At 45.1% G+C, this 24,941-nt stretch overlaps 1 protein-coding gene across 1 annotated transcript; it reads right to left on the bottom strand.

The window, feature by feature from the left end:
• Window positions 1-14,623, bottom strand: mbtps1 (membrane-bound transcription factor peptidase, site 1; the record flags this gene model as incomplete). The annotated part of the gene is made up of 22 exons (XM_079223828.1): window positions 1-1,056; window positions 1,400-1,530; window positions 2,123-2,249; window positions 2,361-2,492; window positions 2,598-2,738; window positions 2,877-2,954; window positions 3,106-3,230; window positions 4,726-4,882; window positions 5,011-5,126; window positions 5,372-5,544; window positions 5,991-6,179; window positions 6,465-6,609; window positions 7,110-7,271; window positions 8,207-8,358; window positions 9,180-9,282; window positions 9,627-9,694; window positions 10,312-10,428; window positions 10,684-10,793; window positions 10,950-11,060; window positions 11,169-11,363; window positions 13,318-13,581; window positions 14,398-14,623. The coding sequence occupies 22 exons, from the start codon at window positions 14,621-14,623 to the stop codon at window positions 836-838; spliced, it is 3,243 nt and encodes a 1,080-aa protein (XP_079079954.1). The 3' UTR covers window positions 1-835.
• Window positions 14,624-24,941: the final 10,318 nt, after the last annotated feature.

Raw genomic sequence — 24,941 nt, 5'->3', positions numbered from 1 at the left:
TTTTTAATTGATGAGATATATTTGAACAAGTCTGTCACTGCTACTTTGTTGACCATGAGATCATGAAGGAGGATATCATCAGAACACCTGGCCAGAGCTCATTCATTATAGAAAATATAAAAACAATGAAAAGACAGTGATTTTAAACGGAGATGGGCAGGTCCTACAAAACAGTGGCTGTTGACACAGAAGAAGACAACAACTTGGACCATCCAATGGTCCTCACGTTAGAAATGTGTGTGTGTGTGTGTGGTTTTTTCCTCTGCGTGTATGTCAACTGCTTTATTCTTAAAGTGCACACAGTATGATTAATGCATTTGTGAGCATGAAATATCTTGTACGTGTGTGTGTGTTGTTGTTGTTGTTGTTGTTGTTGTTAGGGTATGAACAAATTTAATAAATATAAAAACGCAGACACATCGTCATTCATTAAGAAACAGTTTGGTCAAAGGAAAGAGCAGGAAATGTAGACGACAAGTCCGTCTCAAACAGGCATTTTTTTTTTTAGGACCGGGTGTATCCTGTGTGTTTTACATCATCACGGTCTAATACTGTTCATTAGTCCACACACACACACACAGACACAGACACACACCACCCATGGACAGCCTTGAACAGACAAGAGGCACAAACACTGTGCACACGCAGTCTCGGCGCGCTCACGTCCGGCCGGCTTCAAGAGCAGTCCGGCGTGCGCCTCGACGGGCTCATTAGACCCCGCGCGGTCCCACACCCTCGGGTGCTGCCACTCGGCACAAGTTGTCCGTTCAACAGCATCTCAGTTCTGGGAGGTGAAGCCGGCTCCCCGGCAGCAGCACAGAGTTGCAGTCCCAGTTCAAACTGCGGGGTTTTTCCCAGTCGTCGCCGTCGCTGTCGTCGTGGTCGTCTGCTGCTGGAGGTATGTGGGCCGCTTGATGCGCGGTTTCCTGCGCTTGGGTTTGCTCTTGGCCTTTGTGAGCTGGACCACGAAGAAAGACAGGACGACCATTGCTCCCAGGAAGGCGAACACGGGGATGGTCTGACCCACCTCTTGGTTGTAGCGGCCGGGCATTATCCCTAAAAAGGGGCACAAGGTCACAGGTCACACGGGGGCGCTCATCAGTAACCACCTGGAACGTCTTTGTTCTCTCACACTGGTTGCATTGAAACACACTGTTTATATAAAATCAATACATACTGACACACATGCCATTTTTAAAGAAACACACTCAAGTTTGTCATTTTGTAGCTTTGAGTTTTGTTAAAAAAAAAAAAAAAAAAAAACTTGGGAGGAATTAGACATTTCTGTTCTAAAGATGATAAGATTATATATCTTTTAATAAAGACAACAAAAAGAAAATAAAGTTTGAAAAACCGATCTCAAATCAGATTAAAGTAATAACTTCGAGCCGTGCGATACCTCCCGGGATGTCCCAGGCCCCGCTCTCCCCAGGAGACAGAGGTCTGACCTGGGGCCGGTAAGCCCTCACGTTGGGGAGAGCCACTTTGTCCAGATCCACCGAGAGCAGCTTCTGGTGCTTCCACAGGTTGCTGAGAGGGAAACAAGAGGAGAGGAGGGTGAGTACGCCGTGTACAACCCATCTGTGTGCATGTCACTTTTTATGAGATATTTGTTTTTTTCCACACACACACACACACACACACACACAAAAAAGAAAATTGCCGCGAAGAAGAGAAGTTTCACGGCGAAAAGACCGGCGGTAGAGTCCGCAGAGCCGATCGTAACGGAACAGAAAGACGAGTTGCTACCGACGTCACCCGGAGTTGCACTACATTCACGTCTGGATGAATGAAACTGATCTACTTTGATTCACACTGTTGACAGTCTGGGGGGAAAGGAGGCTGTTGCTGCCAGAAAACATAAATTCCTTGTCAGAACCCCAAGACCGGTGTGTCACCGAAATGTGTTGCCCACCGACTGAGAGACACGCCTCTTAATCTTGATCATATTCAGACATGTTGAGAAATATGAACTGGCAGGGAACGCTGCCGCGGTCAAACCGAGCGCCACGTGCATTTGAACGCCGTCCTCGGAAATTTCGGAGGGGAAAAGGGCAAAGAGGCGAAGAATTATTCAGCAGCGCAAATGTAGAAATAATAAAGAGAGCGCTGCGACATCTACCTGGGCGCCGTCTCGTTGAGCGGCTGCGGCTTTGCCCAAGACAGGTGTGGGCAGGCTGGTAGTGGGCGGGGCTTAGGGTCTCCCAGGTGGGCCTCTAGAACTTTGGAGTAACGGTAAAGATGGTTGCCTGCAAGAATGGAAAGAATACATAATAATGTCACTCACATTAAAGCAGGCTTTACGAGCATATACCATATTGACATGTGTGTTATTGTCTTGTGCAATTTCCCTTCCTCACCCTCCAGTCTCTGTGGCAGTGGGTGCTCGGTGCCCGTGGGTGGCGTCACCCTGCTGTGGGAGTGGCTGAGGCTGGGAGGTGTCATACTGTAGGAGGTGTACTGAAGGAGAGCGTCCAGCAGCCAGAAGCAGTCTGAGAGATCAAGACGGAAACAGATAATTACGACAGCGCCACCGGCTCCGCTTTGCCTTTGTTCGGAGGGAAAGCGCACGCGGCAGAGCACCGAGGAGACGCTACCTTTCTGCCTGTGGCTGTCGTCGATGCAGTTAGAATCTCCGTACAGAGCGATGCGGCCACCCCCGTCCGACGGCGTTTGGTATAGTCCGAGGATGGGAACTCCCTCCACTACTGCCGTCTCCTGCTTTAACACTTCCAGACCTGTGAAAAGAGCATGTGGTGTTACATCTGAAGTAAAAAACACACACACGGACTGAAGAGCTGCATGCATGGCTGCCGGCCAGCACCGCGCTACGCTGAGCTCAGCTGGGTTCAAAACTTCAAGAGCGCCGCTGGTACCTTGGTCCTTTAGATTCTTGGCAATCACTATTCCGTCTTCTGGGAAACGGGCGATGCTGCAGCCCGAGGCATAGTACACTGAGAGAGAGAGAGAGAGAGAGAGAGAGAGAGAGAGAGAGAGAGAGAGAGAGAGAGAGAGGGAGAGAGGGGTGGTGTGTGACTAACTCAACACTAACAGGTGACATGAGGAATATTGCAATCAGAAACTCTCTCTCTGTGTGTGCCTTACTGTCATGATCAGCCAGGGTAAAGTCTCCCTCGTACAGCCCATCACTGAAAGCCATCCCCCACACTGAGATCAGGTCGTTCAGAGCTGGAACGTTAGCGCCCCCTGTGTCCGGCATCCACCACTGCCTGCAGGTCACATCCAGAAAAAGTCCATCTCTACAAAAGCTCATAATATCGGCGAAAGACAAATGTGAATCTACACAAGTAAGTTGGGATGAACGGACACTGAGCCCCAGATAACTCGGTTGGGCATCGGTGATGATGGGGAGTTTTAATTCCTGTTCATTTTAAAGATGATTTTACTGAGTTGCTGGTGTATAATTTATTATTTTATGAATAAATAGCAAGTTAATAATACATCTATATGCATGTATTGTACATTAAAAAGAATGACCGTAGTCACTTCCCCACAGTGAGGCATACTGCTCATTAACTAAACACTGGTCTCAGATCAGTTCTCAGTATCGGCCGATACCCAAAGCCCAGGGACCGCTATTGGTGCATCCCCGATCAATAACAATTAGAACATCACCCACTATTGCAAATTAGTAGCTAGAGCTAAGCATTGCTTTCAATTTGACATCCGTCATAGACAGAGGATTGGTTAAAGAAAAGTAAGAGGCTACGTGAAAGTAATTATCCCAGAAATAAATAAACCCAACACAACCTGGCTCAAAATAACTGCAGATTTAAAAAAAAAGGATAAAAGTGGCCACAATAAATACAAATAAAAAAAAACATGAGAACAATAAAGAGAGAAAAACCTAACAAGAGCAGTGCACTGATGAAACAAAAACGCTGAGTTCCTAATTCAGTTTCCTGTATCGGGCTCGATAGCTCCAGACGAGAGAATGACCGAATCTAGAAATGAACCGTCGCCATTCAATTAAAATCGGGTTACTAATATACTAATATGCTAATATACTAATATAGAGCCACAAAGACGACCTTTAACTCTTTCGAGCCAGTGGATATTGTGCAACCGCTTAGGCGGGATGTGAACGCAGCAGCGAGGAGTTCTTTGTCATTTTTAGGTCTGCATGAGCGGCTCCGGATGTAAAATAAAAAAGCTGTGATGTATTCTATTTAATTATTCTGTATTTTACAGGGCAAGGTCTGAATGCAGGCAGCGAGAGCGAGACACAGCGGGCCGTTAACCGCACAGCACACCGTTTATCCTGCCGTCGTTATAACGCGATGAAGCCGTTTAGTCATTGAACTGTCGCACGGAGGAGGAAGAGGACACATGGATCACTTAAAAGAAATAGAGAGTTCGTCAAAGAGCACTCTGCGTTACCGGTCTGGAACCGCTGAGCGGTTTTACACCACTTGCACAAGAGCTGTAGTGATGTGAAGAACCCCCGTCTACAAATATTAGGGCTGCACCGAATGTCTTTTACATTTAAAGCTTTTATCAAGGTTTCTGAATGACATCACCAACCTAAAGAATCTTTAATGAATAAAGAGGTTATTTATCAGATTAAATAAGTTAGTCTTTTTTGTATTTGTATTAAATCCACCTCTTTAATTAATGCAGTGTCCCTGCAGATAGACACCGCCACACATTGTTTAACCAGAACGAGAGAGTCCTCCTCATTCTGCCTTCATGGCGGTTAAGTACCTGGTGTTTTCGTCGTAGAACTTGACCTTCCTCATGACCGAGGTGTTGTACCAGTCGCTGAAGACGATGAGCGACAGGCCGTTGTCGATGTCTCGCCTCAGCTTGGTGATCTCTTCGGGGAAGTACTCCTCCTCGCTGTCCACCATCAGCAAAGTGCCTGCGGGGAAACGACAAACGGAAAATAAACCACGTTAGCGTGTCATCTTTTGCTCAACCATACAGCAGTCTGGGTTCAGCGGGAAATCTTCTAACACTGTTGTGTGTTTTTAGTCTCTGTGCTCTCACCATACTGGCTGGCATCAAAGCAGGTGATGGGCGCTCCGAGCACCTCAACAAAGTATCCCATACTCCTCAGGTGCTGGTACATGTCCTTGAAGTTAGTGTGGATGTGGTCTCCATTCCTGGAAACATAATGTGCCCGGAGAATTTAAACAAACATCACATTTTTAAAACAATACAAAAAAGAAAAAGAAGACAAGACGGGTGCAGTGGGAAAAGAAAAAGGCGACAGACATCGAGTAAACATGTACACACACACAGACACACACACACACACACACACACACACACACACACACACACACACACACACACACACACACACACACACACACACACACACACACACACACACACACACACACACCAGTCCAACGGGTCGTTCTTCATGCGGAGGTTGTCTCGGGGGAAGTAGCCGGGCGGGTAGCGCAGGTTGTGGTACTGGTCCCACAGCACCCTCTTGCTGCGCGGAGGAGTCGGCACGATCTTCACCTTGATGGGCAGTTTGACCGTGGAGGTCATCTCGCCGCCCGACTCGGACTGCAAGGGGTCAAAGGTCACGAAGAGAGAACGGGTTACAGCTGAGGAGGAGTATTGACGCACGGAATAAAGCCGTTGCAGGTCAAGGAATACAACATTTAAACTAGGATTTGATCAAAAAACAACATCCACAAATGGAGATGTGCTGATCTCGAGTATGATAGGCTGACTTCAGAGTGCATCAACCTGAATAGGATGCAACACATTAAAGCCCCATGTTGCCATTGAGGGTGCTTGAAAAATAGTAAAAGTAATGGATAGATGGTATAACTAGATAAACAAAAAGGATAAAAGTCCATTTTAAATCCACTAGTCATACTTTGTAGTGTCTTAAAAACCCGTGTAAGTGAAGCCATTGGACAGGTGCAGGTGAAGGAGATGGGGGGAGAAATTAAACATTAAAAGCTGCTTAGAAGTCGGATGCGAGTGTTGCCACGACGACTCACGTGATTCTCCGCAGGCGACGCCACGGTGACCATCACGTGACCTTGAGCGATCCCTTCCCACGACGCCGCTTTCTTGGCCACGGAGATGGACACGGCCAGGTAGCCGGCCCACGGCCACAGCACGGGCGAGTAGGAGACGGCCACGTCGATGTGGTCGCCGTTCTGAGGGAGGTAGGGCTGCCAGATGGGCTGAGAGGGGGATGAGGGGGAGAGAGAGAGAGAGACCTTTAGAGGGCTAGCGGGGGGAATGATGGAAAACCAGTTCGGTCAAGGATGGTACTCGTCCTCCGACAAGTGGAGAACTTGAGGACGTAACATTCTAACTTTTGGGATTTTATTTTTTTCAAGGATTTTCCAGGTCTGGAAATAACCATTTTAAAAGTCCATGACTTTTCCAGGTTTTCCATGACTGTGTTTGTAGAGCAGCATTTACAAAAATAAAATAATAATGTTTCTGTTGATTCGCATGTTCACCTTGTCAACGATCCTGCCAGTGACACCCATGCCGTTGAGGATGGTCACGTTGACTATGGTGGGCATCCCTCCGTAGTAGATGGGCTGAGAGCAGTACGGCCACATGTACGGAGACTCCGTCAGGTCGATGTAGCTGGGAGAAAGACTGGGGGGGAGACGAGGGAGTTTTTACTGAAACAAACCCACTGTGAGCTTTCCGTCGGAGACAAACCGCCAGACGTGCAGAAACAAGGTCACACAAGAGGACAGTGACTGAAACAAATGTGCTGAAAAAAACAGCTCAATTCAGTGTTTTTACTGAATGTGGTTTTACATCATCACTTCCGTTTGTTTTACCTCTGCACTCAAAACTGAACACTGAAGGAATCCTAACTGGGAGAAGCAGACTGCAGAGGTGGTGAAAACAACAACTCCCATGATCCCCGGCACTACCGTCTTTTGTATATATTTTTTTAATTGAGAGACCCCTAGCGGCAGAAAATTACATACTTTTTAATTCAAAAATACAGCTGCTGTCCTTCATGAAAGAGCCGGCTGGGAAAAAGTTTCAGAGCCACACTGCAAGCGTTATATAATTGATATGCCAACGTGTGACGGACAACATTTCTGCATCTGTGCACGCAGGTTGCTCATTTCAAGATGTACCTGGCCTGCGGCTTGTAACTGTTGAGGATCTGGTAGGCCCTGATCAGGTCCAGCTTCCCGTGGCCCTGCTCGAACATGTTGACCCCCGGCAGCCTGCGGGCCGAGGCGATGAGAGCCTGCTTCATGGAGGCCGGGTTCACCAGCTCCCTGTTCTGAACGGTGCTGGAGGACAAAGGAGGACAGGCTGGGTCAGTTTGAATCCGCGAGCGGGCTGGTGTCAGATTCCACGGCTTTCCCCCCCTCAATTTGGAGAAAGTGCTGGAGGAAAGAGGAGGGATGGGCTGGTATTTGTGTGTGTGTGTGTCATCCTCCTGGGAGAAAAAGGATGAGGTGGCTGTTCTCATTGAGGGCGGTGTGATGTTCAACCCAGGAACATGAGCTCACAAAATCGGCTCACTTACAGTTCTGTAACAAGAGGGCTTTCACCACGGCGGGGCGGGATATTTACCGACTGAGAATAACACCTCCGTCCTCTGGGACACATTTCACTGCCTGCTCATGATTACAGCACATCAGAAAAAATTAAAAAAAAGTAACCTGCATGTATTCTTAGATGTCAAACTCGTCTACGGTCGCTCACTTGGACCCTCTCTCTCTCAGAGCCTTAGAGAGCGCCGGACTTCATCTAAAAGTTCTCGGCACAGTTTCCAGTGACCTTTAAGCAACTCCAGAGGTTTCATGACCACATTGCGCGAATACAAAGCAAATTTAGTGTAGAGAGTCGTCCTCGCCGGTCCTTCCACTCATTTGAATGTGGGTGGTTCGTTTTGCAGGTATATAGTCATAAATCAAAGTATTGGGGGAAACAATTCTAATAATAAAAAACATAATCGAGTCACAAATGTAAACATTGGACCTGGTGGAATATCAGGAGAATAAATCATCACAACTTACTTGTGGTGCGAAGCCTGGAGCGGTAAAGTCTCGCCATGAAAATAATAACAAAATCTAATTAAACCAACAGCAGCTGCAACTAAAATATACCTGAAAGACCCTTGAGATAACACAGTAAGCTAATACAATTCAAAACAGCTTAAGACTGTTGCCTTACTAGAAAACATTAAAACTCCTGTCCTAGTCCTCTTTACGACACTGACCTGGCCAGGAGAGTCACGGCGCCGGCCACCACGGGGGACGCCACGCTGGTGCCCGACAGCGAGCGGCAGCCCTCCTTCATCCCCGACCCGCGAACGCCAGAGCCGTAGGTGACGATGTCCGGCTTCAGCCTGCCGTAGCCGCCCGGCAGCTCCTGCGCAGAGACGGGAGACACGGATCTTTAAGACGATGGGAGGCGATTCAAGAGCCGCGATGCGACTCACACACGACCGCACAAGGGAAGAGATAAAGAGGAAGGAGCAGGAAGTGATGAGTGAGAGGAAGAAAAATAAACGGTCAGGAAGTAAAGGAGAAAATGAACAAAAAAGAATGCTTTTAAAATGTTTGTGATGTATTCAGGTTGCAGAGCTGAGCGGCTGAGTGAGTGCTGCCTGGCCTCTTCATGGCTGGCTGACAGCGGTTGAGGGGGCTGGGAGACTGACTGGATCAGAGAAAGTCTTAATCAGATCCCAAGGCAGACTTCTGCTTTGGGCTATGACTGATACAAAAAAGTTGTGTGAGTGTGTGTACGGCAGATGGGCTATGGATGAGCGATCAGGAGATTACAATATGGTTGACTAGCTTATAAAGCAGAGGGTAGATGTCTGTGTGAGACAGTGAGAGAGTGTGTGTGTGTGTGTGTGTGTGTGTGTGTGTGTGTGTGTGTGTGTGTGTGTGTGTGCGCGCGCCTGTCTAATGTATTATCGATTACATAGAATAGATAACTGAAAGGATGGAGCAGAAGATCAGCAATTAAAACAAATATATTTATCAGGACACATCAACGTGTTTTAGAAAGGCTGTTCATCCTGTCAACAATTTCTAGAAGTTGTGTTGTGTGTACCAACTTAAACCCAAAGTAACATGTAGTAGAAGTAGTTTAACCTTGAGTAACCTACAAAATACTTCTAGATAGAAGTATGTTCTATCTAGAAGTGTGTGTGTGTGTGTGTGTGTGTGTGTGTAGCAACTCACCCAGGTGGTCATGCCTCTGGAGGAAAAGCGAGCGATGTTGTCCTCGAAGTCGATCCCTCCGACCCCGATCACGTCCATCTGGTCTGCTGGGTTGTTCAGGGTGCTGAGAGGGAGAAACTTAAGTTTAATTAATTTACCGAAAACCTAAAGACTTTTCCTTTTTTTAAAGACCTAAAAAGGAAAAAAAAGTCCACGGTGCCAGCTTTTTTTTTTAAATCACATTTTAAGAATAATTCATCAAATGAATGTGGAATAGCATAGCTTTATGCAAGTCGTTGCTATAATCAACACTTGCCCATTATGAGTCAATATATTTTATATATAGAAATAGGCATAACTAATAAATAACATTTACAAAAGAGAAGGGAATTGAATGCTTTCTAAAACTTAAAGCAAACCCGGAGTGAGATATTTTAGGATGAAGAGTCATCATAGTGCTTAGCATACCCATACAGAGGCCCGTCGTTGCCAATAGCAGACACCATGATCACTCTGTTGGCCGTGAGCTCCCACACCTGTCAATCAAACAAGAACATTGATTGGGGGAAACAAATTGAATTTGTATTAATGGGTTTCATTTAATTACTATTTTACTGGCAGTGCGATGAGGTCCCATATAGAGCGCATCGTCCGGGTGGACTTGTTTCCAGAGGCATAGCTCTGACTTGATTTCAGCGTGAAGCGTGGAAGAAGCAACGTACTGATCCTCTTCTCCCGTCCGCGAGTGTGCGATCAACCTTGTAATTGAGCAAATGCCTTCGGGCTGTTTCTTTGGACTTGTAACAACAACAACGTGATGTTTTTTTTTGTCTTTTTCATGGTGAACGTGTTACGGAGCAGAGCTCAACCTGTGTTCTCACCTGGTTTGACCCATTTGAGTCGACCCGCTAATTTTTTCAGCTCATTAACACTAAATGCGATATGGGTGTAACTTCAGAGGGAGGAGGGGCGGTTTGATAACTATTTCTATGTCGAGACAAACAACAAAACATCTGCCACCAGCTCTCATCGACCTGGTCGAATATGAGCCAAAGCCGAGCTAAAGGCTCGATGGGACTGGAGCAATCCTGAGTGTGTCTCTTTCTGACGATGCTACCTATCCGGTTTAGGGATTAGAACTTGTCTCTTTTACCTTATCGACAAAGGGGTGGTCCATGAAGTCGGGCCCCCCGATGCTGAGATTGAGAACGTCAATCTTCTTCAGGATGGCGTAGTTGAAAGCGTCCAGGAACCACGATGTGTACGATACCTGGGAGGAGAGCAGAGATGCTGATGCATCATTGAATGTGGAGAAGGCTGAAGATTCTGCCCATTTTTATTGTTGGATCAGACAGCATGAAGCTGCACTGGAACACTTGAATAGAGAAGCAAATGCTGAAATTTAACAGTAATGCCTGGCAATATTATGGCAATATTACGGCAGCTAGCCTGGTCTACCAGCACCTCTTAAGCTCAGGACTAGAACACGTCATTCTTTAAACTCGAGGCCGTGTACTGAAAGTACCTGGTTGTTGGTGAACACTCTGAAGATGTGCAGCTCTGAGTCGGGGGCAAAGCCCTGACACTCCCTCATACTGGCGATCACTCCTGCTACAAAAGTACCGTGGCCCAGACCTGGAGAACGGGGAACAAGACATCGACCATAATCCAGCTGTTTTAGGTCTCGTTGTCCATCGTCAATAAAGTAATTAGCATGGATGTCTTAAGCATTCGTATTGCAAGTCATTGACAACATCATCATCACCACTACTATGTTTTCTTCCTCCTCACCATCATCCAGTGTTTTTTCATTCGTCCAGTTGGTCCTCTCCTTTACGTTCTTAAAATGCGGATGCTTCTCGCTGAGGCCTGTATCAAACACCGCCACCTTCACACCAGCACCTGTGCAAAAATAAATTAAAAAAAGATTAGATGACATTTCCGTTTGATCACGCAAAGGTTTTGAGAGGCAGATGTTCCGGAGAAGTCAAAAAGGGTGCGGGGTCTCACCGGTGTGACCCATCTGCCAGAGTACGTCCGCCTGCAGGATCTGGGCCACGTGGCGGGGGATGGCCCGCAGCAGGCGCCGGCTGGAGTGGCGGCCCGTGGCGTGCCAGAAGCTCGTGCTCAGCGACAGGCTGGTTCGTCGGAAGGGGCGGGACGACTGCCACGAGCGGGTGGCGTTGCTGGGCGTGGGCTCGGGCGCTGCGGGAGACAAAACACAAGCAGCCGCGTTAAAGCTCCGTGCGGATCGAAAAGCCCTCTGCAGACTGCATCCAGCTTTCAGACAGCTCAATAATCGCGTGACTGCTGGCCGCCGCCACAGACGACAGCATCTTCCTGTTAACCTATTTTCAAAATAATCTGAATGTAAACCTAAAATGATAACGTCATCTTTCCATCAGGCAAATTTCCTCCCCTCTTTCCATGTTTCAGCTGTGACGCGAGTCGGATCAAACCGGCCTCAACAGAGCCAATCTCATCACAATTAGAATCCGGTGGATGGAATAAACGATCATGAGGCCATTAGCAAACAGCAGCAGAGCCCCGCGGGCAATTTACATGCCTTGAAAGTAGGAGTGAGACACAGGGAGGTGTGAGGTTGTCTCTCTCTCATCTTTCCTACTAATTAATTACCTCACTAAGCAGCTGCTTTGTGGACGCTGACGGACCCTAACCCAGGTTCAGGTCTCAACTAGAGCGATCTAATCTAGGCCCCCAGGAGCTGAGTAAACACAGACACTATGGACACTTTCCGAAACTCGTTTCTTTTGTTTTTTTTGTTTTCTGTTTGTTTGTTTTTTTCCAATCCAAAGCCTCCTCACTACCACCCTCGGATATGCTTTTCAGTAACGGACTAAACAAATTCACTGCGCCCAAATGCAGAGCTGGTGCTCCTCTCCGACACGCATTCATGTGTTCGGAACGAATTCATACACTTCAGTTAATAACCCAACCGTTTGGTTACTCATTGAGCCGAGAGCGGCGAGACTTAGCTTCTCCAAAGTGCTCCGCTTCAAGCTCACTTCACACATAGTTCATGGCTGTACAGCGGAGGCGATTCATGATACCGTGACCTAGCAACTTGAACCACGAGCGTCTGGTTGTGTGCGACACTTTGCAGTCCCTGATCCCGAGGTCGGCTACGAGTCAGTCTTTATCTTCGCATAAAATAGGTTAAGATAATTGTATATGCTGCAAATAGCTTTTCGTGTTTATGTATAATTAATACATCTTTTAGTCTTTTTAGTCAATCGGTTGGTTGGAGAGCGGTTTGAATTTCAGCTGCTCAAGATTTCCTTCGGTTGACTCACCAGAGTGTGTGTGACGTCACCCATTGAACATTCTGCCCAAAGTGGGAAGAAGAAAAAAAACGAGCCCTTAACTTTCACCGAGAGAACAAAAAAAAAGCCATGAAAGGCATGAAAAAGGCTGAACTAATGTACCGTGTGCCGTGAACGGCTTCCCCGCGTGAATGAGCACGTAGAGGTGGGAGAGAAGTGGGGTTTCAAAAGTCCCTTTCATGTACTTCTCCGAATACGCATGCCGCTTGTATTGAGTTGAACTAAACCAATGATGCCTGGAAGACGCTGAAAATAGGACGTTTGAAGCTGAAAGTGTGGGGAAAAAAGCTTTTCCTATTAAGTGATATTCTTATTATCTGAACAACTTTGCACAGTTAGATACCCATCTGTTTCCTGCGCGACACATGGCCTCCATACTGACCTGCGTGTGTAGGCTTGGGACACACTGGAGACTTTCATCCAGGGCCCCGCCCCCCTCTCCCAAATCCAGGCAAGCCCCACCACACTGACTCACCTACTCCCTCCTAGGGTGAGCAAACAGACCTTCTCTGTCCTTCCTCCCATCCCCCAACACCACACACACACACACACACACACACACACACACACACACACACACACACACACACACACACACACACACACACAGGCCAACACCCCCCCAAAGTTGGCCTGCACATTACGTTAAGATATACAATCCTTCTCCACGCCACAAAAACAGTGGAGGGAGAAATGCATCCTCTTTACTCAACAGACAAAGAGACATTCAGTGAATTGTAGCAGACAAACAGCCTTTTTTTTGTATCTTATCGGGGTTTCAGATTTCCTACACAGCACCACGCTGGCGGACTTACAGGGGCTGTACTTGAGCATGCGGAACACTTTGCGTTGTGGCGTCACCCTCTTGATGTAAGGGTGGTCCTCCAAGGTCAGCAGGCTGCCTGGCGACGCTTGGCGGATGTGGACCAGCTCGAAGTCGCTGGGGAAGTTGGAGGCCGGGTTCTCCCTCGGGACGATGTGCCACTCGAGCGCCTCGTCCGCGGCGTTCCGCAGGGCACTGCGGATGTACAGGCTGCGGGCTTTGGCCGAGAAATACCCCGTGAACCCTATGATGTACTCTGGGGAGACGGAGGAGGGCAGAGAGGAAGGCTTTGTTTAAGAAACAGACAAGACGGGAGATGTGCTAATAAGCAATGTGCATTCAAGGGAGCAACATTTCATCGGGGGCCAAGAGTCCAATTAAAGCAGGTCCAAGCTCTTTGTGAGCCTGCATCCGTGCTGCTGACTGCTGAAGAGAGCTTGATCACCACACAAAGAAATACCCACAACTATTGGGGGAGGGTCTTCTGGAATCAATTACATTGAGAAAACGGTTTCCTAAAGTCCCCGAGACAGATGATTGATTAGAATAATAATACATATCTTGATTTGCTTTCCAAACGAAGGATTAAATTATTCCTCACTACCGAAAAGTACACAAAACAAGCTCGACTCTGAGACATGAAAAGAGAGGTTTTGTCAATCCCCCTCATTCTTGTGATCACAGTCTGGGTAGGGCGTTCCTAAATATAAAAGGAAGCCCAAGTTCATAGTTTGCTGTTTCACGTTATTAAAAAAACTTGATATTCCCCAACTACCACCTCCAGAACATTAAATAGCAAAATTCTGTTGGGAAATATTTAGATATAACTTTTCAATAGCTTATAAACCATAAAAGTAATACATATAAATGTATGGACCTAGTAGACTTTAAAACTCAACAAATAAACACAAAAAAAACTGATTTAAATTACTATTTTAACACTTCCATAATGGTATGGTGACATTGTTGTATATATTAAAAATACATAAAAAAAAAAAACATACAAAAATGAATGAACAACCTTATAAATGCACAATAAAAAAATCCACCAGTTTGAACCACTTCTTCTCACCATGCTCCACCACTCTTGTGGAGAACTCTAGTTTGACGGTTAACTCGGAGCAGTTGGAGCCCGGCGGTGAGGGGAGGGGCTCTGTGTTGGGGGTGTGGTCAGAGTCCGATGTGGCTCCTCCCATTGGCTCCATCCCCACCACAGGCAGGAAGCACGACAGCAGCCCCAAAAGCATGGACCCCCAAACCGGAAGCAGGAGCATATTGAGGGAAGTAGTGCAGACCATCAGTTCGAGCGGGCGCGTCGATACTCTTGCAGCAGGCGTGCCGTGTCAGGTGAAAACTGAGCAGCAAAAAAACCTGGTTGGGGAGGGATGGGGGGAGGGGTCAGGACGGAGCATCATCAGGTCCAGAGCTCCAAAACTGAGTCCATACTGCAAACGGCCTGAGCGGCTAGATTAATTTCTTTCGGCGTTTTCTCTCCATGGCGGTGGTCCAGGGTGGAGGTCAGTGGCACAGCCAGAGCAGGAACACAGTCGCCATGTTGAGAACCGAAAGAGGCAACCAGAGAGAGCGGTGGATGGATGAGAGGAAGGTGAGAGCGGCGGCTTAGAGTTCCACTTCCACTGCGGTCCTTCCAGTTTTTATCTGTAAAGAGATGGAGGATTAAGAGTCAGAGCGTGTTAACATTTAAATGGAAGTAGGCGACTGCAGTGCAAACTCAACTTTTATTTTGCATAAAATCAACCTTCATTGAACAATTTTCAAACATGCTATTACACCCACAAACATGAAAGAATTCCTATTGCTTCAGATTAATGGCCGCATTGATCTTGTGACCCCTGTGAACCCGTACGCTCTGCACGTGGAATCGATCTAGGGCTGCAACTAACGATTATTTTAATAATTGATTAATCGGTTGATTATTTTTTCGATGAATCGGATAAAAATAAATTAAAAAAGCATTAATTTCCAACCCTTTATTCAAAAACAGAACTGACAGTGCAAAACATCTTCAGAAAGCACAAACATGTTGCTCCTTAAACATCCCTGACCTGTTAATTAAGAAAATAAAATAAAAATGGAATAACACTAAAAACATACCCATGCATGCTTTACATCTGCCAAATGTGAGCCCTTTTTTACTGTAATTGATCTCCTTGGAGCAGAGGCTGCATTTAGCATACCCTGCTTTATCAATATGTATGAAATACTGGGACAGAGGGAAGCTGTACTGCTCCTCTCACGTCTGTTTGGACCTCCACCTGCCTTAAACTCTTTCATTCACTTTGATCAGTGTCTCACTCCAATCTCAGAAACGCTGGCAGGCCAGTTGCTCTGCTCCGCTCTTTTTTTTTTTTTCCTCCGCGACTTATTGACTGGCATAATAATCGCGCGACACAACGAATCGGTAATTAAATTCGTTGCCAACACTTTTGATAATCGATTTTTATCGATTTTATCGATTCGTTGTTGCAGCCCTAAATCGATCCTCCATTCATTTCACAACAATCTACATCCGATGGCTGAAATCCAAAATTCTGATTAGAGCCTGACAAATGCTGTAGTGAGGCCGGTGACAGACATTCAATATTTAAGAATAATGTAAATAGAATAACCATTAGTTATCTGAAAAATGTTTATACATTAAAAAAAAGATTATTATTAAAAACACGTTCAAACTCTTGGCAATGACTGAAGAACTGAGAGTTACGAAGACGTTCCTGGAGCAGGATATTTTATATTGCTGAGCAATTAACCTTTATTAGAAAACATGTCACAGTAAATATAAGACAACTGTACGTTGTGCTGGAAAATTTGATAAGAAATGTCTTATTCTTTTTCATCCTCCTTGATGCTATTTTTTTTTTTACATTTTTGGGCCCCCGGGACGTCCTGAAGCTTCAGCATGAAGCACCAATGGTCAACCCAACATTGATATTGAGATATTTGGTACAAACAATGTTGTTAGATTGCCCCTACCTGGTCGGGTAAACAAAGTAATTGATTTCCTAACCACCTCCAACAGGGTTCAAGACAACAACCGCACAGAGGCTGTTTTTTTCATTTCTATCCCGTCATGCATGGTTCAGAGAAGGTGCGTTTCCTCTGCTGTGCCAAAGGGAAGGAAGGGAAGCGGGCACATCGAGATGCAGAATGTGGTATTAACCTCTCCTTCCTCCTTTAGATGAGCTCTGATGGGCTCTGGGAACGACCGAGTGGGAACGATCCTGCATGGATTCATTGTACAGACTCAGCCAACAACAAGCTCAACACCGTTATTATTGCTGTTTCACATTTTGATTATCATTAAAACAGCATTTTATTATCGCGTGTTGAAAAACTAAGCGTCAACCAAAGTTAGCAAAAATCACCCAAACACTGCATGAAATAATAATGATCATTGAGCTGAACGGGGTTATAAAAATAATACTGATAATCAGGATCATTTTTGGCAACTAGAATCCTGGAATGAAATGTTCTTAGCAACAGACCCCAAAAAGAAAACTCCGCAAGCTGCTTTAAAAACAAACTCATTGAAAAACACCTTCATGGAGCCATAAAAACCTGTCCCACATCGCAGAGAACTTTTCCAATGAGCGCACACACACACACAGAGCACACACACACACACGCAAGACTGCCTCAAGCGACCTGAAGCTGTGCAACACATGACGGCCCGACACGTCACATATACACATTTGCCAAGCTCAACACCGGAGCTCGTGAGAACCAGCTCCACGCTGACTGAGGGTCCAGCCCCGGGTTAAACAAGACGACCTCCCTTCCCGGGAGCCTGTATTTGCCTCATATCTTACACCGGAGGGACACCGATACATACACCAAGACACGTGTGCTGTCTTTTGTTTCTTTTTGTTTACATTTAAACACCCACCCAGCCTCATTTTGGGGATTGATTTCATCGATCAGCATTCACCAAAAAAACAAACACTCAATGACCAGCTGCTCTCTGACTGCTGAGCTTTACTGCTGGGAGCATGCGTGCAACATGTTCCAGGTCAGAGTGTGCAGATATGCATTAAGCTGTGTGTGTGTGTGCAGATATGCATTAAGCTGTGTGTGTGTGTATCTTTAGTCCATTCTATCCAGGCAGGCCAATTGTCAGGCTGTCATCACAAATCAAACACTCCCATCAAAAGTCGACACACCTGTAAGAAGTAATAAGTGTGCGCTACCTGACATCAGGCGTACTAGTTAGTACAATTGCCATGAAGAAAGGAGCACAAAAAAAACACAGCATGGATTTAGCGCAGCAGTGTGTACTACAAGCCCAGATTCTGCACAGTCCCAAATGTTTACTTGTGGCGATGATATCTGAACCGGCTCTTAAACCGATCGGGTCACATGTGTACCAGCTCGGCCGTCTGGTTCTCTTCTATGGAGAGACTGAAGGAGGCCAACACAAGCCAACATTTCTATATTCTAGCAGGCCTTTCAAGTTTAAGTATGTGATGTTCATCGAGTGAGTGACAATATTCAAAATTTGTATAAGACGATCGCGGCTAGTGTAAAAAGTCAGGGAAGTTTTTACCACAAAGTTGTTTATGACATGCAGAAGGTTCTCGAGTGGAGAGGAATGAACTGGTTTGATCCTCCTGACCAAAACAAAAAAACTGTAAATGTGGCTTTTTTTTTAAGCACATGTTGACAACGCTTCTGTATTACTGTACCATGACTCAAGTGCTGTAGAGGAAACACTGGAGAACGCTTTAACAAAAGTTTAACGGACTCAACCTTGAGGCCTCAGGAGTAGATGAAAGCTGCAGACGCGGACCTAGACAACGTGATGGACGGTGTCCAGACGCTGTAATTAAAAGCCTCTGGCTGGTCTTGGCCGACAGGAAGGGGCCCGCTCACCAAGTCGGCCCCGGGGGTGGGGTAGCACACAACTACCGGTTTAGACCCATGGCTGTAAAGAGATATATATATATATACACATATACATACACACACATAACCCCACTGGTTAGGATTAGGGCTGTAAAAGACAGGCTGGGAATACCTGTGTCAACATCACACCAAGCCACTAAAATGGCATCCAACCCCCGGGCAAGTCAGACAATCAGAGGAGTGTTAGCAATCAACAGGGCTTGGGTTTCAGCAAAAGGGGGTCACTTGGAAAAATAGAACATTTAGCAGAAATTTGATGTAATTGGACCAGTTTTGTCAGCAGGAAACTCCCCGAAATAAAACAATATGACACCAAAGCAGGTATAAATATCAGAAAGATTGACTAACTCAGGTCAACAGCAGCTGATTAGTTGTATGAATCTGTCTCCTGTGTGCATCACACAAAGGCTCCCTCGGTGTTCAGCACTCACAACAGCTCAGTGGTTCACTAATTAAGATACATGAACATATACACATATATATATATAGTTAACTCCCTGAGCACACAACACTGCACACAGGTTCAAAAGCCTTTAGTCTACAATACAGGGTGCGTGGGACATTTAGTGTCACCGGGATTCACAGGCGTCACGCACAAGTTCAGCGCCCACGGGCCGTGACGTTAAGTAGAGCCGTTTCCTCCAAAAGACCAACGTGAAGACCCCAAAACACGCGTCAGCTCACGAAGTCAAAACGACGACGCAGAGCCGCACGGAAGCGTCGACTTTATCGGCATAAACAAAGCGAGCGTCGGCACACACACGCTGGAGGCTGGTGTGTGTGTGTGTGTCTCTCCTATAATGTCGTACAATAACGTGTGTTTGTGAGCCACGCACGCGTTGAGGTCGCTTAAAGCTCAACTTAACGGTCGCCATCTGAAACAGGCTCCGTAACGTAAACAAGAAGACGTGCTCATGGATTTTTTTTTTGTATCACATGTATAGCGTTAGCCAGCTAGCTTAGTGGTATTATTTTTTTTACAGCATCTGCTGGTGGTTTGTGTTGAATATACTCACCGAGCTTAACAACGTCTCACGCGGCACAGTTATCTGCGTGTGTTTGTTTCACTGTCCGTGTGTTAATACGCCAGTAGCCACTTGGTAGGTGGTGTGTTGTGCGCCGAACAAAAGCTAGCAGCGAAACTCACTAAACGCTTCAGCTGCAGACCACTGACGTCTGGGTGATGACGGGTTGCCAGGTCCGATCAGCTCAGCCCTCCTAAACAGTGGAGCTCCGCGCGCTCATCGATACGCTTCAGATAATAAACATCGTAAAGAGACAGCTCGCCCCCCGCCTAATGTTTTCGTGGAAACTTAAACTATAACTCACGTAACTGAATCGTGACAACTTTCCTCTCGCTTTTTCAAAAGCACGTTCGTGCCGAGTGAAGCTTTGTATCAAGTCTGGCAACCCCCGGGCCTTCACTGTCACGCTGCAGTTTTGCCAGCAGTGGGCGCAGTTTGCTCTCAGGAAACCAGAGCAGTAATACAGTGGGTGCTGTTCGGGTCTGTGGGAAACGTTTTCTTTTTTTATCAAAAGAAAAATGATACGATTCATAATTTTTTTGTCAAACTCAGACTAATTTTCTCTAAAGAACATAAATCCGAATTAATGACCACACTGTACACCCCAACACATTTATAAACAGGATGTTCGGGATTACTTGTTGCAGGTGGAACGTAACGGTGAATTGCTCCGCCTCGATTCATTCTGGAGGTTGACAGGTTAATAGACTCCCTCCGCCGGTGGAAATAGTCCTTTCTTGTTTACCACAAAATGCCTATATTTTCATTGGAATTAAAGTATATGACTTATCTGCAGTGTTTACACAGTAGATTAAGGCCAGGCTTCAACCTGGCCATGGTTTTAAAAAAAACAGTTTACCTAAATCTCAAACATGACAGCATTTATTTTATTTTGTATTACCCCCTCTCCCGCTGTTTTCAGTCTTTTCTTTTTTTTACTGATAACTTAAAGAGACAAGTTCAATTAACACTAACCAAAGAAGTCAACACAACGCATTATTGTAAGTTTAACTCAATTTAACCTGAACAGTTAAGTCAAAATCTAAAACTTGACAGAGCTCTTTGACTTAAAGAGAAGAAGTAAGTGGACATAACTAAACAGGGCTGTGATGTTTTATAGTGTATGCTCGAACCTCTGGGTTATATGTGCTATGACCTCAGGGTTCTACGCTCTCTAAAATAAAGACGAGCCTCAGAACCAGCCCGTCAGCAGCCAGCAAGTGAAGAAATACGGATATCAAGAAAGTGTGACATTGAATGTTCTTCTTGAATAAAGATCTGAGTGCCTGTGATGTCACTTCCTCGTATGCTTGGAACTTACACGTCTACAGAGAAGCCTGATGGAGGAGCCACTCAGAAAAATCAAGGAATGGGAGTTGTTGTCCTGGACACGACTCAGGGACTCAGTGGACACAACATCACATGCAACAATCTTTTTACCTTTTTAGCTCCTAAAGAGGAACCGTGGTGGGAACGATACGGAAAAACAGTCTGAGCTCCACCAGACTGCTGACTACACAGAACAGGCCGGTCAACTCTTCCAGGTTTGTGTATCCTTTGTGCCAAAGAAAGGCCAGAATGTTGTACTCACGAGTATCAGAGAACCATGAGGTCATAGCATACATGTGATTTAACAAAGGTAAAGCGAAAAATATTAATCATATATGCTGTTTATATAGCTTGTAATTGGGATGAAGTAAACATCTGTTGAGTATTTTAACATGAAATTGTGTGAGTGTGTTGAATTAAAAAGCCCAAAATGCAGCGGGTCCACCAGACCCACGAACACTGGCTGAATACCAACAATATGAACACCACACAAGGGTTCAGAGCTGCTTATTTCCCTCTATGGGATGTATACACACCCAAGAAAATGGAATTACCTGCCATCACGATAATTTGTTTGAATTAAAATCCCAACAGTGTGACATAGTAGTCGGTAAATATTTAGATCGTACTGTCTCAAGTGGTGTGTTTACAGTGAAATGCAATGGGACTCTTGACAGCTTGGGTTTCATCACCATTCAGCCTTCCTTTCATTAACTGTGACTAAACTAGGTAACACGTATCCAACAAAAAAGACTCAAAGCTCAGCAGATCTCAACAATCGCAAGCAAAGTCATGCGCTGTTTTGGTGTCGGCCACTTTTTTCTTCTTCGAAGCATTTTGAGTTTTGACTGTTCAATGCTCAAGCGTATAAATGAAGTTCCAATACATTTGGTATGGTGTGAAGATACTTGAGACAAGTGTGTGTGATTTGAAATCGACTTACCTTGAAAACATTACATTTATTTTGGGGGCACGACATATATCCAACATTCACTTTACCTTTATCTCCGTTTGGTTCTCCACCAACTCCAGAGGGGACGGGGCGAAGTCATGTGACCCGATGGACCAATCACAAACAAGAGTGTCAAAATCCAAACGCGATCCAGCGTAGCCAGGTTCGAGTGTTTTATTGGCACATACAACTCACCGTTAAAAAAACAAAACGTTAATGGTAGCAGAATCAAAGTGTTATCATTCATTTAGACACACGATTACAAACAAAACAAAACAACTGTTTTCAGGTAACAGTGATGAGTTGGCAACTTCATTTCGGACGACAGCATTCATATAAAAATCACACAGGTATATAAAAACACTGAAGGAAACACTTTTTATAAAACATGCTGATGTTCTGCAAAGCTGCTAATGAGCTGATTTGGTTATTCATTGAACATCATTTACGATTAGGAGCTCGACAATGTTGCAGACTACGTCAACCCCAGCAGCTCCTTGGAGTCCACATGATTATTTCCGTGACCGTGACTCGCAGGGCTGACAATTAAGAACGGGTTCAAACACGGTTTATTTCACATAGATGCTCTAGGAGCAATCCAACGACCAGAACTGAGGCACAATCTTTCTTTTAGGATGTTGTCCCTGTGAAGGAATCTACACCCACCCACTCTAAGAATGTAGCGTGAAGATTTGAGTGCGCCACTTCCAATGTTAGCCTCATTATCAGTCTTTTATAAACGATTAAGTCGCACCAAGAGGTGGGACATCGGGGCAGGTAACAGCAGTGGATGACATGACGAGCATCCTGAAACAAGCAAAGGACAAAAAGAAAGAAAAAAAAACTGAGGTCAGCTGACATGGCTCGGTTACGTTTCCAGTATGTGTAAAGAAAATTAAAAAATGTAATAAAGTTCACAACAGCGACACACTTTATGAGTCTGGGGTAGATCACAGCAAAAATACTCAAGTAAAGAAAAGACGACCACGCTGTAGCAAGACGTTCACTGTGAGTGTTCTGGAGGAATGCAATTTAAAAACACAACAATTCTATTTTAATGTATAGATTAAGTGCTACGGCAGAAAAAAATAAGCAAAATAGAAGAAAGAAAAAAACAAAATTCAAGAAAAAGTTATGCGTTTGAGGAAATATTCAATGATTGAATATCAAATAATTTTGACCAAGTTGAGGATCAATCATTTGGAATCAATAGTTTAAAAAAACGCGGCTATCACAACCAAACAGGAAGTCGCCTTCCTTATTCGTTTCACTTTTTAACGGTTAAATATGTTCAAGAACTTTACTGTCATGCAGCCTTTTGACATTGAAACTGTACCACGATATTACAAACACCTAAAATAAAAATAAAAATCACTATTCTAGTGTCGTTTCAGATTATTACTTTTATTATTAAAAAGGCTGCGAGTAGCTCAGCAATGACAAAAAACCTGAACAGGCAAGGATGCTTAAGTGCACTTCTACAGACAAAAGAGAGTGTTTTGCATCAGACAGCGCGTACCAACGTTTTGTAATTCAGAAATCTTTCATAATCATACATATTAATAATGGTCTTCAGTGGTTTCCTTAATTTTGGTCATGACTGTAGAAAACTAATTTATGACTATTGGGTTTTGGGATTTTCACTACATATACTGTGCTAAATGTGTACTACCCTTTACAATGGCAGCAACATAAAAAAACAAAAAAACATAGTAATATATTTTTGACAGCCCAATGACTGACTTTTCTTTTTTTACTGAATGCTAACATGGCTAACGAAACAGCAGCTAGCTGGGAAGGACGGCAGGACTTTGGTCGGGTTGTACCAGCCGTTTGTAAAACCATGAAGACGTTGGTTCCATCGCAAACTAAATCAGCTTGCACCATTAAAACTACAGAAAATGTTAACGCTGGTAAAGACTTGAATAAAGTGACTGGAAACAGGAAGTCACTGTAGCGCCACAAGCGGTAGCGCAACATCCAAAATGTAGTTGTCAGGGGCAAATCGGATCTTTAACTTAACAGCCAATCCTTTGTGACAGTAGGCATGATTCTGTTTTATTTCTATATATCCGTACACATGGAGAAGACGTGTGTTAGCAGTCATGCAGTTCGGAGCGAGTGGGGAAGACCTGCTAATGCTAACCAAGCTAAAGTGACCGTTTTTGGCACAATATTTGGTAAATTAATGGATATTAAAGTTTTTTTTTTCCCTCTGAAATGTAACTTAAAGTCTTTCCGGCTAACGTGATTGCTAAAACAGCGTATTGATAAAGCGTCTGCTCATCTTTACTCTTCAGTCTATACGGGTCACATATTAGCGCGCTAGCGTTAGCCTGGTTGACGACTACTTTCAATGCAAGCGCTAGTTTGTGTGGCGCAACCTGCTTTCATTCAGTGATGCGTAGATGTGCACTTCGTAAAAAACGTGTGCACGTGACAGAACCAGGTCAAGTTTGAACTTACGCAGAGCTGGCGCAACCGGCGGCAGAGGTCGTTGCCTTCATGGTTGCATGTGCCATCCTCAATGCAACTCACACCACACCCGAAACACGGCCACATGTTCTGAGAAGCAACGCGGAGGGATGGCAGCAGGCACTTCAGGGTGGAATCCACTGATCTTTTGAAGTCATTAAGGGAGCGCGGCTGTGTGCCCTATTGTCCAATACATTGAAGATTTAACACCTAAAACAGCTTCACAATCTTTTGACAGCTTCAGAAGGAAAGCAAAAGACATCAACAGAGCAATAATGGCAAGATTAGATACGCTTAAAGTTGACTAAATACAAAAATAAAAAAAGAACTTCATGTTGACCTTCGAGGGCGTGGTTCTGTTGCAGTGTGCTCACATTACCCACATCTTAAGACAAGGTCTGTACAACTAGCACAATAATTAATTCACAGCAAATTCCAATCAGGAATGAGTGGGGGAAGGGGGAGTCTACAAGTATCCTTTTCTTCTTAGAAACTTCAGTACCCAGAACTCTGTTCAACAGATCCTCGTGGAAAGGTCATTATCCAGTGACCGTTTGAATAGAGATTCATAATCATGTCAACAATAATAAATAAATATGTGGAAGAACACAAAAAGCGGAGTGGAAGTGGCACCATCCTGCCAGAAAAAGAAAGGGTGAAGGAACGGATGGAGAGATGATGTAACCCATAGGGAGTTCAAAACTTAACTGTGTGCCCTCGTCTGTCCTCGTCAGGAGACACGCGCCACAGGAATTCTCTTACTGTTTTGTTTTTTTACCTTTGGTCATTTAAGTCATTGTCCCCTCTTTTTTTTCTTCCCCAAGGCAATTATATAGGACTGGAAGCCACTTTGCCCTCCAACACTGGGAGCGACTTTGAATGGCGGAAGCTAGTGTAAATGTTTGCCGCACT

The sequence above is a fragment of the Taurulus bubalis genome (assembly GCF_910589615.1).
Source record: "Taurulus bubalis genome assembly, chromosome: 9".
NCBI classification, from domain to species: Eukaryota; Metazoa; Chordata; class Actinopteri; order Perciformes; family Cottidae; genus Taurulus; species Taurulus bubalis.
Note: the sequence above shows the minus strand (reverse complement) of the source record. Positions and strands in the feature narration are given on the sequence as shown.